The following is a 17,553-nucleotide window of genomic DNA, read 5'->3' as shown; positions in this document are numbered from 1 at the left end:
TCTCTGTTCAGTGTTTTATTGTTTAATGAGGGAATTTCCTTGGAAAACCCTATAGTACTCCAAATATACCAGGCATAGGGGTAACCAGTGTTTTGTTGCTCCTCATTTGAGAAGTGGTTTCGTGAGGTAGTGGCAAAATGACAGATTTACATAAGAATTGTGGCAGACTGGGGCCTGACAACAACTTCTGACCACTTGGGAAATGTCTCATTAAACTGCATTTACCCCAGTGCAAGTGGTGGCTGAATATTAGAATTTGGTGGTGACATGAATTGGGAAACGACTGTTGTCATTATCCTGGGAGGTGTGGTTTTCTTATCATGGAATCCGAGCCTGGCTTGGGTTGGAAGGAACCTTAAAGCTCATCCAGTTCCAACCCCTGCCACAGGCAGGGACACCTTCCACTAGAGCAGGTTGCTCCAAGCCCCTGTGTCCAACCTGGCCTTGAACACTGCCAGGGATGGGGCAGCCACAGCTTCTCTGGGTACCCTGTGCCAGTACCTCAGCACCCTCACAGGGAAGAACTTCTGCCTAATGTCTAATCTAAATCTACCTTTTGAGCAATCTGGTCTAGAGGAGGCTTTCCCTGCTTATGGCAGGGGGTTGGTCCCATCCAACCATAACCATTCTATGATTCCGTAAGTGACAGTGGGTGGTAGTTAAAGTCTTTGACCTGGTTTTACTGCCTTATTGGAAAGGAACGTGAATATCTGAGCGTGGTAAGAGCTCTTCCAAGAATAGATGGTACAGATAAGTTGTGGACAGATGCTCATTGTGCAAGCAGCAGTAGTAGTTACTATCATCATCATCATCCCCCGCCCAAGCCATCTTGCTGCCTTTTTTGCTGGAGGTCACCACACCCTTAGATCTGCTGGTGGAGCAGTTTGGGGTGAGTGCTCCCCATTCTGCTTTGAGCAGAGTCAGCGGGATTCATTGAGATGGGGTGACTGGTCCGCTTCTGCCAGCAGGCTGACTTCGTGTGTGAAGTGGGTTAGGGAGTGCTGGTTCTAAACTGGTCTTGTTCTCCAAGCTGGGAGGGCAGAAATACCTTGTCAGGGCAGTGAGGAACCCCAGGTACCGGCTGTGTGTCAACACGTCATCCTTGAGGTCCAGGAGAGGTTATCTGTTGGGAGTCTGGGGAAGAGAAGGCTCCTTAAGGGGAGACCTTAGAGCAGTTCCAGTGCCTAAAGGAGCTACAGGAAACCTGGAGAGGGGCTTTGGACAAGGGCCTGTAGGGACGGGACAAGGGGAATGGCTTTAACCTGGCAGAGGGCAGATTGAGATGAGCTCTTAGGCAGAAGCTCTTCCCTGTGTGGATGAGCTTTAAGGTCCCTTCCAGCCCAAACCATTCTGTGATTCTAGGACTTTTTGGGACAAAGAAGGGAAATAACCTGTGGTTGTGAAATACTTTGGTTAAACGACACACTTTGGTTTCATAGAACCCCAGAGTGGTTTGTGTTGGAAGGGACCTTAAAGCTCATCCAGTTCCAACTCCCTGCCATGGGCAGGGACACCTTCCACTAGAGCAAGGTGCTCCAAACCCCATCCAGCTTGGCCTTGCTGCTGTTCTAGTTTCATGGAGGTGGGCAGGGGTACACTGGGTTTCTTACTCAGTGGTCTTTTTCACCCCCTTTTCTTCTTCCCTCTAATATACAGCTTAAAACTACTAGAGAACGATGGGTTTATTTTTTCCCTTAGGGCAATGTGAAGTTGCTTCTTAATAATCTGCTGGAGTGGGAGTAGATTTGCTTGTGTGGGATTTTTTCCTTCCTGCTCCAATCCTGCTTCTTGGCACCGAGGAGTTTTTCTTTCGACTTCTTTGGGTAACAGATGCCTGAAGTACAGTTACCACTCATACATATGGTTTGGGAAATATGGAAGCTGTTGGACTGAAGTGACTTCATATGGTGCAGTTGGAGGCTGAGAATTAACATGCAAGTTTGGGTTTTTCAGGCTCGAATGTGGAGTTGGAGTTTTATTGTTTAAGTCTTGCTTTTGAATACTGTTAAAATATTAGGCTGCAGTTTTATGGTTATTAATCAAAATTGCCTCTCTACGTGAAAATTACTCTCTGCAACCTTGAAAGCCTGAAATAGTCTCCTAGTCTGAATCTGCTGGGGATAAATACGTTGTCTAATGGGTAATTAAATGGTTGTAAGTCTTAATTCTCTAATGCAGGCATCTTTTTCTTTAATTGCAGGTTCCCATTTTGAAAGCCATTAGAAGATACTCTGCCACCCTATTGGATTACTTCTCTACAACTCAGCATGTCTCTGTGCCCTGGATTTTATAAGGTGGCCATGATTTAATCCCCACTTCCAATTTCTATGTATTGGTGAAACATTGGAGCTCTTTCGAGCTGCTGGGACTTGCGTGGAAACTGTTCCGGCTCCAGTCCCTTCTCCAAAGGACTTGACGTCACCAGCAATGAGCTCCCAAAGCCATCCAGGTAAGGGCAAACCCACTTGAAATGCAGTAACAGCAGCAAAACACCACGTGTTTGTTGCATGAAGAGACTCGTTGTTGGGTTCCAGTGATTGGTAATCCTGTCCCTCTCCTTGTGCTACTGCTTTGTGTAAAACTCTGACTTGGCCTTTCAATGGAGAATTGGAATGCTGTTAGCAGAGTGCCAAGGAAATCCTGCCTTTTTAGGGTTCTGATTGTTGCATTACATGTCACTGAACGTTGGAGGTGGTTTTGGAGATAACCAGATGTTCAGTTTGTTAAATCTATGCTGATGAGTCTTTATGGTCTGTAGTGTACCTCTAAGGAATAGTCATGGTTTTGCTGGTGTGTTTTTAGTGATACCCAAGGAAACTCTTTGACTTTTAAAGGACCTTTTAGTAGGGAAGAATAGTTTTGTTGCAACAAGAGTCAGTTGATCCATCTCAGTGTTGTCTTGGGGACCATCCCTGATGTGCCTTGTAATTTAAAGTCACGATTCATCACTACAGAACTGCTTTTCTATCTGTCAAGAGGATCTGGAAGAGCCTCAGGTACCTGCTTTCTTGCTTAAAGTTGCCTTCTATGTTAGTGTTTAGGGAGTTTGGGGTAACTTTAGGCAGAGTTTTGTGAGGTAGTGCTTTGGAAGAGGAATGTTTGCTGTGCTCTCATGTGCCTGCTTTGACTGTTGCAGTTTATGGTAGAAGAAGATGGCTGCGAGGCAGCGAAGTAATCCAACAACAGGCATGTGACAGGTCTCAACTATGCCTTGGAGAGATTACTTTTGTGACTTGAGTTTAATCAGTCTAATAAGGCTGAAGTGTTAAAAGCCAACAAACAGCTCCTAAGGTTTAAGGAACTGTGTATTTGTGGGTAAAATTTGCTTCACAATTCTTTCTAGTAGCCTGTTTGTGTTGGAGAGCTGGGAAGCAAGAAACGCTTCCATGTTGAGGCTGGGAGTAAGAAACGCTGCAGTTGGAGGGTGTAGTGGAGTTTACAAGCAGCAGCCTTGAAAACCTCACCTTTGTGTATGAACTGAAATGGTTCTGTTCTTCAAACAAGTGGATAGTTACTTGAATACTGCCTCACATACAAGTGGGGAGCTCAGAAAGCCACCTGCTTTTATCTCCTTGGGGTGGCATAGGTGCAATATAAACCTGTATTCAAACCCCAACAAACTTGACAGCGCTTTACGTGTTCAGGAGCAGACCTCCAGGTACTTGGGAAAGGGGGATGTCCTTAGTGGGTCTGTTCTGTTGATGCAGGACCATTGGAACTGCAGTGACTCTTGCCGCTATGGCTGGTGTAATCCAAACCCAGGGAGGTGCTGGATGGCCTCTCTGTGTTCTCCTGTGCTTCTCTTCCTAAACCTTCTTGGCCCTTGTCACATAAGACCTTGGAGTGACAGATGTGATGGCTCAGTAAGAATTGCAGGTGTGACTACTGAGGGAGTGTTTGGTAGAACATAAGACTACTAATAGGGGAAAGGCTTGTCTACTCTGGTAGTTAACCCTCTCAAATGTAATGAAACTATTGCAGTTGTATTTAGAAATACAGCTTAAATTTCCTATTGACGTGAAGGATGTGTTTTAGAAACTCAAGTCCCGTTGTCAGCTGGTCCACTGGAGATCATTTAAAGGGTGAAAACGATGGTTTTAAACTAAAAGAGGGAAGATTCAGGCTGGATGTGAGGAAGAAGAAATTCTTTACAGTGAGGGTGGTAAGGCACTGGCACAGGTTTCCTGGAGAGGTGGTGAATGCGCCATCCCTGGAGACATTCCAGGCCAGGCTGGATGTGGTTCTGAGCAAGCTGATCTATTTGTTACAGAGCCATAGAATGGTGTTCTGCAGGTAGGCTTTGTCTGAGCATATTCTCAAACAGTATCAACCTCCACAAAGTCTTAAATCTCATCAAATACTGTTAGGAAGGGCACAGGGAGAGTTTCTTATGTGTTGGGTTCTTCCTTTGCTTGTAGTTCTAAGCACTGAGTTGAAACTCTAGTGTGTAATGGTCGTGTACCCAGTGTATTGTGGTATTCTGGCTGCTTGGTTCTCCTTTAGAGTCAGTTGTATAGTAATAGGTAGAAATAGTTTCCAAGCCTTGCCAAAGATGACATCTGAACTTCTCCTGTCACTTCTGATAGCTCTTTTGATTACATGGCTACAGGTAATTCTTGCTAATGATGGCTGTGGTTTAAGAGAAGGCCCTGGCTTAACTTGAGCCTGTTAAGCCTTGCTTCAGTGGGTTCTTCTCTAATCTCCTGGGCTGTTTTAGAAGCAGTGCTATCAAACTGCTGCAGCAGAGATGAATGGAAGTGGTTTGCTTTTAATTTCTTTCCCCTTTTTTTCTGCCTTCTCATCTGCAGAACTCAATGGTGAGAAATGGTGGGTCCTGAAGGCTTCTCACTGAGCAAAGCGATATGGAGAAGACTAAGTTATCTAAGAGAAGTATGAGTTTGCCCCCTCATTCTGCCGCCATCACTGCCACTTCTTTTGTTCTATTTGGACTATACTTTCTCAGAGAGTAAGACATAACTTTGATAGAAGTAAGAATACTAGGTGGGAGAAGTTAGTCCTCAGTAACTTCCAATAGGTAAATCAATCTGTCTTGAGCCATAGATGTAGGATGTAGACCTATAGAGCTGCTCTAAGGTCTCCCCTTAAGGAGCCTTCTCTTCTCCAGGCTGAACCACCCCAGCTCGCTCAGCCTGGCTCCAGAGCAGAGCTGCTCCAGCCCTCACAGCATCTCCATGGCCTCCTCTGGACTCACTCCAGCAGCTCCACATCCCTCTTGTGCTGTTGCCTCAGAGCTGGATCAGGACTGTGGGGGGGGGTCTCCCCAGAGCACAGCAGTGGGGCAGAATCCCTTCCCTGACCTGCTGGGCAGGATGAAGGGGTGGGAGGCAGGAAGATGGGCTTTCCCATGCAGCTCCATAAGACCTAGTCAAGACAAAGCTCAGAGGTATGATGTGCCCTTTGGCTTTTGGCAGAGAAGTCACTGCTTCTAACAGCCCTGGAACAAAGTTGGGGGGGGGGGGAGGGAACTACACTGAAATCGTGCTATAAAAGATCAAGTTGCTGCAAAGTATAATTAAGAAAATGAGGCTAATTAAGATAACATGGAGGATTATGGCAAAGCTCAGGGGAAAGCATGTTTAGTTTCACTTCTTAACCTATTCTGTTGCCCACAGTTTACGCTTACCTTAGGTAACCTGTGGTGCTGATGCTGCTTGTGTTACTCACAACCCAGTCAGCACTGGTATGTGTGTGTTCCCCCATTGACCTTAAATGATTTCTTGTGGTGGCCTTGAACTTCAACACCCCCCCCCCTTTACTTTCAATGCCTTGAGTTTCACTATCAGTTGGTTCTTTAATCAGGAAAGATTGTTCTGCTGATACTAGTTCTTTATAAAGATTAGCTTAAAAAAGCCCAAACACTTGAAGTTAATCACTCAACTGATTTGTATTTGTTTAAAGTTCACTTTCCTTTGTAAAAGCTGCAAATCTCCATGTTCAATGAAGCATTTTGTTTGTGAAATGTTATCTTGCAGGGATTAGCCAGTGGGAATGCAAATGCTCTATTCTTTCTTCCCCGCTGCTCTCTCGGAGCTGCACATTTCATTTCCATTTGGAAGTGCTGAATGTTTGATAATTAGGAATATTGAAGCTGAAGAATGAGCTGCCTCTCGGATACACACAAGTCTGCAGCAGCATCATAAAGCCTGAGAGGAGATACCAGAGAAAGCGAAACGCTCCCTGCTCCCACACCATGGGAAGCTGAGCATCTCACGTGCTGTGATTTGTTAGGCTCATGAGTATTTGTGTGTGGTGGTGGTGCTTTATCTGCTGAGTGCAAGGAGCCGCTCTCCTTTCCCAGGCCATGGCTCAATGAGGCGTGCAAAGCCATTTCAGAGCTTGCCTTGGGAGTGTCTCCAACAGTTTGCACCAGGCAATAAATATTTTATGCCTTCTCTTTTGAAAGATGAAGAAGTTTCTGTGCAGATGCATTTCAAAGCGGCTTTAAATGACACTGACCTACTTTCTGGCACTCATGATGCTGCTTCTGTAAGTAATCTGGGGGCAAGAGCATTCTTTAAAGAAACATAAGGACTAGAGGAGTCCTTTCCAGGCCTCCTTTAGCAAGGCTGGGGCACAACTGATACCTGGTGCCTGTCCTCTGGAAGAACATCTGGACAGTGTAACCCTGCTTCTTCTACCTGTCTGCTGCATTATGGCTGGGGTATTCTACGCTGGGCATTCAGGCTCTTGGTAAAATACTACTAGTAGTGAGTATAGGTAGAACCTCGTGATTTCTGAGGCTGTCTTTACATTTTTTTTTGGTGGAAATACAAAGGTTTCTCCAGACCTGTTCCTCCTCTCACACTACCATGTGTATGCTTCATGGGGAGCTCAAGTTTTAGGGTAAGGTTCAACTCTTTGGCAGGTTCAGCAGAGGTAAGAGGAGCTCCTTAGAAGGAATTCTGATGCTTGTTCTTTACAGCAGTAGGTTAAGTGTTCAGCATGTGGACTAGGAGCTCACTAGCAGGAGCTGCTGCTATGCCTTGAAGCTATTGTCCTGAGCAGTCTGGTCCCCCAGGTTTAGGTTTGGTTGAGCAGGACACTTAGCAACAAGGTCTTGGCAGTAAGAAGCTTGGTTAGAATAGCTGAAAACCCTTGTAGGTGCAAACAGGGCATGTTCTCTGTATACTTTTCTTTCCTCAGCCTACGATAGAATACCTATTCCACTTGCATTCTGCTTCTTCTATATCATGAAATCATGTAAGCAGAACCTGTCCTGGATTTCCTCTAAGAATCAGTCATATCATTTTGAGGACCTTGGAAGTTTTAAGGCTGTTACCATGAAACCTGTGAAGTTTTCACTCTTTGGAGCATCAAATAGTTGAGACTTTCTGTACAAGGTTTTTTATTGTATCCTCAAAAGAGAAGAAGTGTTTTGTGCTTCAGCTTGGGGTTCAAGTTAGTTCCTCCTAGGTCAGTGTCCCTGCTAAGTATGCTCCTCTCATTTCTACTTTTGCTTTAAATGCAGTTCTTTGCACTTTGGAATTCTTTAAAAGCCTCTTTCTAAAGTAAGTTTCTTAGCTTGTGATGTATCCTGCAGTGCAAAGATGAGAAGAGGTACTGCTGATGAGAGGCAGAGAACTCTGGCTTATTTGGAATGAGGTACAGGGTAGGAAAAGGATATCAAACAGGTTGCACTTTTAAAGGCGGATGATGCTGTTTGAAATGGTCCTTGGGACCCTGCATCTCACTTGGAAAGGAGAAGAGCCTTTTTCTATACAGTTACTACATTTCTGTTGCTCACTTTTGGTCAAACTGAATTTGAGCTGTATCTTATATCTACTTCCCCACATTATGTTAGTTACTGGACTGTACCAAGGTGGATATTCTCAGCATGTCTTTCAAGGTATTTAGCTTGTTGTCTTCACTCCAGGCTTTCACACTGCTGAGGCTTGGTTGCGTGCCTTTGATGTGGTCAGATCTATTAGGACAGAGCTGATAGTGAAGGAATGTTTTGGTCACCCTACTGCTTCTGAAAGAGGTTCAAGAGCAGGGGCAGAAAATCCACTTATTCGCAGAAGGTTGTCAGCCCTGCATGGCGTTTTTCATCCTTTAGGAATTTGGCTGTATGCTTACCTGTGCTTTGGCAGGTACTGCTTTACCCTCACTGCTAAAGGAGAACATATTCCTTTACTTCTGAGAGCTCTTGATCAAAACAGAATCACAGAAAGAATCACAGGGAAGAGCTTCTGCCTAAGAGCTCATCTCAGCCTCCCCTGTTCTGGCAGGTTAAAGCCATTCCCCTTGTCCTGTCCCTACAGGCCCTTGTCCAAAGTCCCTCTCCAGGTTTCCTGTAGCCCCTTTAGGCTCTGGAGCTGCTCTAAGGTCTCCCCTTAAGGAGCCTTCTCTTCTCCAGGCTGAACCACCCCAGCTCTCAGCCTGTTCTTCAATGAGAATGATCATATTCATAGGTTAACACCAGGCAATGAAGCACTACCTGGATTTTAGGGTACCTGTAATATGGCTGTTGTCTGCTTTGCATGAATTTGCATTTAGGAACTTCAAAGATATGCTCAGTGGGGTTAAGTCTCAAATAATTGATCTGACTAACTGGCAGAGTTGCACAAATACTGACGTAGGATGAGTTTAACCCTTTGTGCAGTTGTGCTGCAGAGTGAAACTGCAGCATCCTCTTTAGATATTAACCCTTGTGTTGCTCTGGCCGAATGGAGACTCTGTGGCCCTTTGTGCAGTGTGTTGCTGTTGTCTTCTGTATTCCTATCTCTTCTTTAGTATATTTGTGGTGCTTGTTTTCCTTCTCTTTTCCCTTGTGTTTGAGGGCTGGAGGCTGGCTGGGGCAGGAGCCATGGCTCCAGTGACACCATTGTAAGAAGAGAATAGACAAGTGAATTTCCATTAGCATCTTTGATGCTGAGAAATGAGGCATGGAATTCATTCTTCCTTTTAGAAGCCTAATTTTAGTCTATCAGCAGATCTTTTAAAGGTTCTGTTTCTATTACCAAGATCAAAATAGTGTTGTTCATCAGTTACTGGGGAAATCCTACAGTGCCCTTGTCTGCTTTGGAATACCCAGCATCTCCCAGTGATTCCCGTGGGATCTACTCTCACACTTGATGCTCGATAAGACTGATGTGCTGCAATGTTGAAGCAATGGTTTAGTCTTTCCAAAGGGTGAAGCTAATATTAAACTTTGCACCTATTGAACATGGAATTACATGCACAGAAATACTCATGGGCTTTTCTGAGATCCTCCTGTCTCCCTGTGATCTCTTTCAAATGCAAGGCAATCAAGATGACTTAATATCTACTTTGAACCAAAAGCAGACTGTGCTGACTGTAACAGTTTGGTCTTCAACTTCAAGCATGAGTCAAGCTTCTATTTTAATGCTGAAAACCCAGACAAGCACTTTGTAAAAGCCCTTTCAGGACTAGACCCAGTCCAGCAATACAATCAATACCCTGGAAAGCTGTCGTTGCAGGTTGTGAACCTTCTAGCACGGGCATGCTCTGCCTTCACCTTGCTCCATGGATTATGGGTTCCCTGGCATCCTACCCACACTCCTGTCTGCTGAAGGGCCAAATATCTTGTATATCAAGACCATAATTGGGAATATTTGCTACTTAATAGATCTGTATTCAGTAGTTCTGAAGCTAAGTCTCTTCACAAAGTAATGCTAAGCTGCTTCTCTGTGGTTATTTAACTTTCCTAAGTGGTGGTGCAGTGTGTCCTTATGACTGTGAAAACCTTTCCTTGTCTGTCATTCAGCATTGATGGAGAGACTCAGCTTGAAGGTGGTACAACTGGTGGCACCAGTTCTCCTGAGTGTTATTATGTGGGGGCGGGTTCAGTGGGGCACCGTTAATCCTCCTTTGAACCCCAGTAGCACAGGCTTTGCCAGAGAATCCACAGGCTGGATTTAATCTTTCCAGTGTTTGGATCTGATCTACTCAACTTTGCAGCACCATCAGCTTTGTTGTGAAGCCGTGAGTTGTAGAGTCTGAGTACATTCTGCAAGGATGTTTTCTCTGTATCAGTACAATCCCAGCCTGGTTTGGGTTGGAATGGGCCTTAAAGCTCATCCAGCTCCAACCCCCTGCCACAGGCAGGGACACCTTCCACTAGAGCAGCTTGCTCAAAGCCCTGTCCAACCTGGCCTTGAATGCTACCAAGCCCATGGGTAAGCTGGAGTTGCTTGTGTAGAGGGGAATACTGGAACCCTTCACTATGCCACAGCTCTGTGGTGGGGTTGCCATCATGATGTTGGGGAAAGGACAGATTAATTCAAAGAAATCACTTAAACCTCCTCAATCCTGACCCTTGGGAATCTACGTGCTCATGGCATCTGGAGCTGTTGGCTTGCCAAAGCACAGAAATAGGTTTGCAGGGAGAAGTGTAAGAGGAGTGAGGTGTGGTTTGTGAGCTTTGAATACCAGTCTTGGTTCCAGGTAACCCCTTTGTCCTGGAAGGTGGCTGCTGGAGTGGTGTAACCCCATCAGGCTCTATTGAATAGAAAGGATCATGAGGTTTGTGCCTCTCTTGGCAGTGGACTCTCTGGACTGTGTGTTTTGCCATGCCTTACTCGGTGATGCTGTCCATGAACTGCTGTGTAATGACTCTTTGCTGTCAGGTTTCACCTTCTGCTCAATAGACCAAGATCAATGCAGCTATTTGGACGTGCGGTCACTGCTCTGCTTCCTCAGCTGGTGGAGTTGTGGAGATCTAAAGGCAGTTTTACTAGTTCTGTAAAGTTGGTTGCAACATTTCTGATCAATGGACAGTTCTTCAGGCAGCAAACACAGCCTGGTGGTTTGAAGTTAATCCACTGAGAATGAGGTTTGATTTGGTTTTGCTCTTCTGTTTGGGCGTTCAGAACTTGAGCTTTCCAGTTAAACAGTCTGCCCTCCCTCCTTTAACTGTGCTTTTGTTCTGTGCTGGCTATAAAGAGAAACATCTTAGTTGAAAACTCTTTTCACACTAGTGTGCTCATGGTGTACAAACCACTTGAGCTGCTCTGGGAGAAGACAGAAGCCAGAACTAGATTAATACCGCATCCGAAAATAACCCAGACCAAGAAAAAGACCAAACTCTGATAGTCAATCCAAGTATTGCATCCTTGACATCTGTCACTGATCCTGAAACCTGCAGGCACTTGCTTTATTCGAAGTCAGGTACCACTGGTCTCTTTGCCAGGAGAAGGCATGTGATTCCTACAGCTTCCTAAACCCAGAAGAAGGGCTTTGGCATCTGTTTCCTGCCAGCAGCAACTATCAGATTGGCATTAGATTTGTCTTCCCTTTCTTCCTTTCTACTTTCTTTCCAGCAGGTGGAAGGCCTGTTCTGCAGGCTCCTAACTCTTGACAGGTTTAGCATGATGGCTTCTTGGCAGGTAGGGGTGATGCTGTTCATTCAGGCTGCCATAAAGATTCTTGTCTTTTTGGTTCTCTTTCAAGTGAAGCTTCATGCAGGAGCTATTTAAAATAGCTCATGGGACTTCTGCCACTGGTTTACTTCTTAATACCCAGCATTGCAGCAGGTAGAGCCGACTTGCAGGGTCACCACTTCTGCCTCCCCCAAATGTATATGAGACAGGGTGAGCTCAACAAATGTAGCAGTGGTTCATGTTGACATACATTTGAGTATGCTCTGAATTAAAATCATAGCATCCCAGCCTAGTTTGTGTTGGAAAGGACCTTAAAACTCATCCAGTTCCAACCCCTGCCACGGGCAGGGACACCTTCCACTAGAGCAGGTTGCTCCAAGCCCCTGTGTCCAACCTGGCCTTGAACACTGCCAGGGATGGGGCAGACACAGCTTCTCTGGGCACCCTGTGCCAGAGCCTCAGCACCCTCACAGGGAAGAGCTTCTGCCTGATATGTGTGTGTGTGTGTGTGTGTGTGTGTGTGTGTGTGTGTGTGTTCACAGCTATGATCAAGCCAAATGCCTGTCCCACCATACTTCAGTTGCTGGTATGAAGTGAAGATCATCAGCCTGCTTGACCCAATATGCTCAAGGCTTTGTAGGTTTTCTTCAGTGGACTTGGGTGCTCCTCGCGCCTCCTGACCTTTTGCTATCCTAATGTGCATCCATGGTTTCAGAGCTTGGCTGCTGCAATCCTCTGCTCCAAGGCTGCTGTTTGAAGAGGCCGCTGAGCTCAGAAGAGCATCTGCGATGGTCCATGGCTGTGTTTGCTTGGTGCTCCCCACCTTTGGGGTGGCTTCTGAGCGAGTCTGAGACCTCACATTTGGTCACTTGGGAAGGCTCACTTCTGAGCTGCTGGCTTTCTTCTGGTCCTTCTTCAAAGCTGAACTGATGTGTGCTTTTCTCATGGAGAATATGGGTGGCACTGCACAAAAGAACAGGATGGTTTGGGGACAATTACCCAAAGTCATTGGGCAACAGTTATTTGATCTTTAGGTGTTCTAGCACTCGGGTGAAAGGAGCTTTCTATAAAGTCACTTGAACAGCTCTTGTGCAAACCGGGTGCTGAATCCTTCAAGAACCTAAGAAACCTGGTAAATGACTTGGCAGATGTTAAAGACAGGGTAGAGCTGAAGTTTTGGGCAATGCAGTGCCTGTATTTATTAGGTAGGAGGATGAAGACATGGATTTAATTGCCAGGATGACAGCACATTTCAGGTGTATTCATCACTGCTGTCTGTGTGCCTGGCTCAGGTAACAGATCCAGTTGCTCTCCTTTGAGAGGAAACCAAAGCTCAGTAATGCGAATAACTCCTCTTCAGGTTGCTTTTCTTACTGCAAAAAGCAGTGGGGATTTGTTGGGTTGGATTTGTTTGTTTTCCTCTGTGTAAGGTGAAATCACTCTCTGCAACAAGTTTACTATTGGTGGTAACCAGGATGTCCCAAATGTAATCCACCTGTTGCTGTCCCATCTGTGGATACGCTGTGGCAGAAGGTGACAAGTTGTGACGCTTGGGTTGTGGGGTGCTGTGGGTGCCTGCAGCTTAGCCAGAAGAGCTGCTGCTTTGCTGGAGCAGCTGGATACAGCCATTGCGGACTCTTAGATTTAAAGACTCCTTTCCCCATCACAGTAGCTGCAGCCTGACAGTTCAAACACAGTCTTGTTTTGATTCTTGCAGAGAAGTTTCAGCCTGGAGAAGAGAAGGCTCCTTAAGGGGAGACCCCAGAGCAGCTCCAGTGCCTAAAGGGGCTCCAGGAAACCTGGAGAGGGGCTTTGGACAAGGGCCTGTAGGGACAGGACAAGGGGAATGGCTTTAACCTGCCAGAACAGGGGAAGCTCAGGTTGGAGATAAGGAAGAAGCTCTTCCCTGTGAGGGTGCCGAGGTGCTGGCACAGGGTGCCCAGAGAAGCTGTGGCTGCGCCATCCCTGGCAGTGTTCAAGGCCAGATTGGACACAGGGGCTTGAAGCAACCTGCTCTAGTGGAAGAGTTGGAACTGGGTGAGCTTTAAGCTCCCTTCAAACCAAACCATTCTATGATATAATGGTTGTGTTCTTCCTGTTGTGCTGTTCCTGTGGTGAGCCTGTGCCTCGCCTGAGTCAGAGGATCTTGGCAGAAGGTGGCTGCTCAGGAGTATATGATGCTGTTAGCAGCAAGGTTTTGAGTTGGCTCAGGGATGTAGGGTTGTGTGGATTCACATGTGTGCATGTCTATCCTAACTCCACCTTGGATACGAAAGCTTGAGTTTGTGAGAGAGTTCTGCTTAAGTTGACTATGGGATCACCTTTTGTTTCAGAGGCCTCCTCTGCAGTGAGTACAGACAGCTCCTGTTTGCCTCAGGGTGTAATTGCCACTGATCTGTCCAGGCTCTTCCTGTCTGAACTGGCTCAAGGTCATTCCTTCTGGCTGTGCAGCCTGATCAGGGTGTTGTAGCCTGCTCAACTCACTCGTTTCGTGTGTCTAACATGCCTTTGGGTAAATGGACTAGTATCAGTGTGGTCTGTGGTGTAGATGATAGGTGATGTTGGGCTAGAGAACTCAGTGATTGCTGAGTAATGCTATCTTGCATAAAGGTGGGCTTTGCTTTCCTCCCCCCAGGAACTGAAGAGCTGGAGATTAAATACCTATGTTAATCAGACCGGAACATGGTGTGGTTGGTTCTGGGAGCTTTGAGCAGGGATTGAAGGTGCCCAGCACTGGCCATTACACATGAAGTTGTCTCTTTGACATGCCTGAAGTCCAGGAGGTGACCTCTGAGAAGTACTGCTCTGTCTAATGGCTGCTGTGGAGCCAGTCTTCGCTGGTGCTCATTGCTGGAGCATCCAGCATGCTGATAGTGCCATCACAGCATGCACAGTGTATGGCAGGATGCTTATAGCAGTAGTTGTGTAAACTTGCGGGGTTTGGCCAGCTAGACACCAACTAGAGAAACAAGACTTGCTGAATAAGCAACTTAGAACTGAACACACACACATAGTGCAGCCTTTGCCTAGCTGATGAATTAGTAATGCATTGCTCTGGGTGTGATGGGCTCAAAGCAAGGGTAGATGACACTGCTGCTGAGTAGATACTTCCATTGAAAATCAGTTGCTATAGAATCACAGGATGGTTTGTGTTGGAAGGGACCTTAACACTCATCCAGTTCCAACCCCTTGCTATGGGCAGGGACACCTTCCACTAGAGCAGCTTGCTCCAAGCCCTGTCCTTCAGCCATGGGAGTTGGGCTCTGCCAGCCCATGGTCCCTCCTGGTGTAGGCGAGCTGGGAGGAGGGCTGGTGGAAAGCAGTGTGCTTCCAGTGTTGTGGTTTGCTTTTTGAGCTCCTCAATCTGCCAAAGCTCTGCAGAAGGCACTTGTTTTTATAAGTGAAATAATGATGCTCATAGGTGGTTTAGACACAGATGTAGCTGTGGCTTTAGCAAAGTATGAGTATGGTTACTTTTGTCATGCTAGAAACTCCTTCATTCTCCTCATTCTCCTGCAAGTAACAAGTGTGGGACTCCTTATAGTAGCTTACACCCCCCCCACCCCCCTGGAGTCTTCAACTGGAGTAATTTTGCACTAAGAAGTAGCAAGTAGCAGTTTAGAAACTGCTGGCATTGAGCTTGGAACTGGCTCTTATTCTGAAGGAGGCAGAATGCTCATTATTCACTCAATGTTGTTTTTTTCCTCCTGTTTTCCTGCAAGACTGTATTTTCATCGTGTCTGTGAGCTCGCCTGTTGTTGTCACATTTGCAAGTTGTTAATAACATCCTGGTTTGTTAATGTATTCTTTGTATTGGCAAAGTCGAAGTGATTTATTGTCTTAATCCCCTTTATTTACCATTCTGCTGCTTCCAAGTCAGCAGTTCTGCTGACTCAGCTGTGCAGAGGATACCTTTGTGTGCAGGGAAGATGCAGGGAGGAAAACTCAGACCTGGGTGTCTCCTCTCCCTCCTTCTCCTCCCAAATGGGAACCAGTGGAGCCTGCTGGACACTTTCACTGGTTGCTGATTCCTTTCATTAGAAAACACTTGGCTTGGAGTTTCCCCATGACCTGATTCATGCCTCAGATATAGTCAGAGATGTTGGACACCTTCAACACAGGCAGCCCTGCTAGCAAATGCTGGGCTGCATGCACTGCGCTGCTCTCCAAATCCTAGTTCAAGCCCCTTTTCAGCTGCCGAGACAATGAATTCAACCATATGGGTTCTGCCCAGCCCCTTGCTGCTGTTGGACTCCTGAAATGCTGCTGTGGACCTCTTTCCAGGAGAACAAGCACTGAAACATCTAAGTATGGAGCAGTCTCTCACTCCAAGCATCACATGCTCGCAGGGCTTTCTCATTGCTTGTCCAGATCCTTCAAACCACTGACCTTTGCAGAATGCCCTTGGCTGTGCCAGCAGAGGAGCATGCTGGCAGCTTGAAGATGTTTTGTCTGGCGTTGGAGCAGAAGTGAACACTTAGTGCTGGTGGAAACAGATGAGAGGGCAGAAAACACTATGTGTGTCGAGGGTTCGGATGCCTGGCTTTGTCTGATGACCAATGGTTGTGGCACTTCCTTCTGTGTTGAAAGGTGACATTTGGGGGGGGGGGGGGGTTAAGCACACATCATGCAGTCTGTGTGACAGCTGTGTTGTCAGTGTAGTTTGCTGGCTCCCTTATGACTTAGCCTGACCTTTAAATAAGCAGTTGTACAGAGCCTTACACATGCAACTCGTTGCAATGCTGCCGCTGCGGTGTGGAGCAGGCAGATGTCACAACGCGCTCCTGCTTGCTCTCAGCAAGTAAAGCTATGGGAGGAAAACACCTACAGCTCTGCAAGACACAATAGCAGAGTGGAGGGAGCCGGGGGTGATGCGTGTGAAGGATCTGTGATTTGTGATACTGGAGGCTTAAAGGTAAAAATAGCATCATTCCTAATAGTAAAAGTGAAGGCTTCTGCACTACGCATTTGCATTCTGCCAGTCGGGAATGAATGGAGGAGTAGCTTGCTTGCAGATGAGAAGCAGGAATGAATAAGCACTTAAAACTTGGGTGCTGAAGGAGCAGCTTTTTCAGCTTGGCCTCTGGAAGAGTCAGAGCCACGGAGCCCCTTTTCTCATGCTGTCCTAAATAAACATGCCAGGAAGCATGGAATGGAACCTCCTTCATCGTCCCTGTGGAGTTGCACTGCTCTGTTCTTGGCGTGCTCGAGGACTTGTTATGACTAGGGCTGTGTGCTGATGCTTTGGAGAGGACCCCCCCCTTGCTGCCTGCTCCCCCCTGTGTGCAGGAGGGAGGTATTCAAAGCAAATTCGCTGCTTTGAACTTCTTCACCAGCATAAACATCAGCACGGGGCAGGAGATAAGGCAGGCAATGGCGTCTTAGTAGGAGTGAGTAAATCTGGGCCAGGTTGGATGGGGCTTGGAGCAACCTGCTCTAGTGGAAGGTGTCCCTGCCTGTGGCAGGGGGTTTGAGCTGGATGAGCTTTTAAGGTCCCTTCCAACCCAAACCAGGCTGGGATTTTTACCTCAATTGCAAATTTTGCCTTAGCAAAGTACCAAAAAGCACTGAGTAATACCCCCAACCTCAGGGATTGCTTACATTCATAACAAAGCTGTTGCTGTTCAGTTGTTTCAGGCATGTAATGCATCCCTGATGTGCATGATGTGGGAAGTGGTATTGGTTTGGCTTTTCTCTTCCCTTTTTCCTCCCTTTGCTTTCTCTCTTCCCCTAAACCATTCCTTCAGGTAGTTTCTTTGGGCTTGCTAAGAGCCTAGTCCAGTGTGGATACCTTCAGAGGGTAAGAAGTTGAATACACCTCATCCTGTCTTTATGTTCCAAGATTAATGCTATTAACTGCTTGCTTGGTGCTTAATGATAAACTTGTTCAGGCATGGCCAGAAGGGATTCTCTGGACACCAAAACACTGTTTTTACTTTTGTGGCTGCAGGTACTTGTAGCACCTGAAGGATCTGCTTCTTAAAACTGGTATTTGGGAGTATTTTTCCACTTGCCTGCCCATTCCTAATGCCTTCAACACTTCAGTCACCCTCTGCACACCATGTAATGTAAATGGGTGCATATGTAAGAGTAAAGTGAGGAGAAAAGCCAGTAACTGGCCTTTGGAAATCAGAAGGGATTAAGGGGATTATCTCTCAAGGCTTTTATTATATTCCTATTTGGCTCCAAC

General features: G+C 46.4%; 1 protein-coding gene across 11 annotated transcripts in view; it reads left to right on the top strand.

Annotated features, from left to right (window-relative positions):
* HDAC4 (histone deacetylase 4) overlaps window positions 1–17,553 on the top strand; it is a 214,773-nt gene that overhangs the window by 24,842 nt on the left and 172,378 nt on the right. For all 11 annotated transcript variants that reach the window (XM_062642742.1, XM_062642716.1, XM_062601716.1 and 8 more), the window contains one exon: window positions 2,201–2,449. In XM_062642742.1, coding sequence (XP_062498726.1) covers window positions 2,428–2,449 — 22 coding nt within the window. In that variant the 5' untranslated portion in view covers window positions 2,201–2,427. The remainder of the gene's footprint in view (window positions 1–2,200; window positions 2,450–17,553) is intronic.

The sequence above is a fragment of the Pezoporus occidentalis genome, unplaced genomic scaffold, assembly GCF_034315485.1.
Source record: "Pezoporus occidentalis ecotype Australia unplaced genomic scaffold, CSIRO_AGI_Poc_V1 ctg118, whole genome shotgun sequence".
Lineage (NCBI taxonomy): Eukaryota > Metazoa > Chordata > Aves > Psittaciformes > Psittacidae > Pezoporus > Pezoporus occidentalis.
The sequence above is the reverse complement of the archived record's forward strand: the minus strand, read 5'-3'. Positions and strand labels throughout refer to the sequence as shown.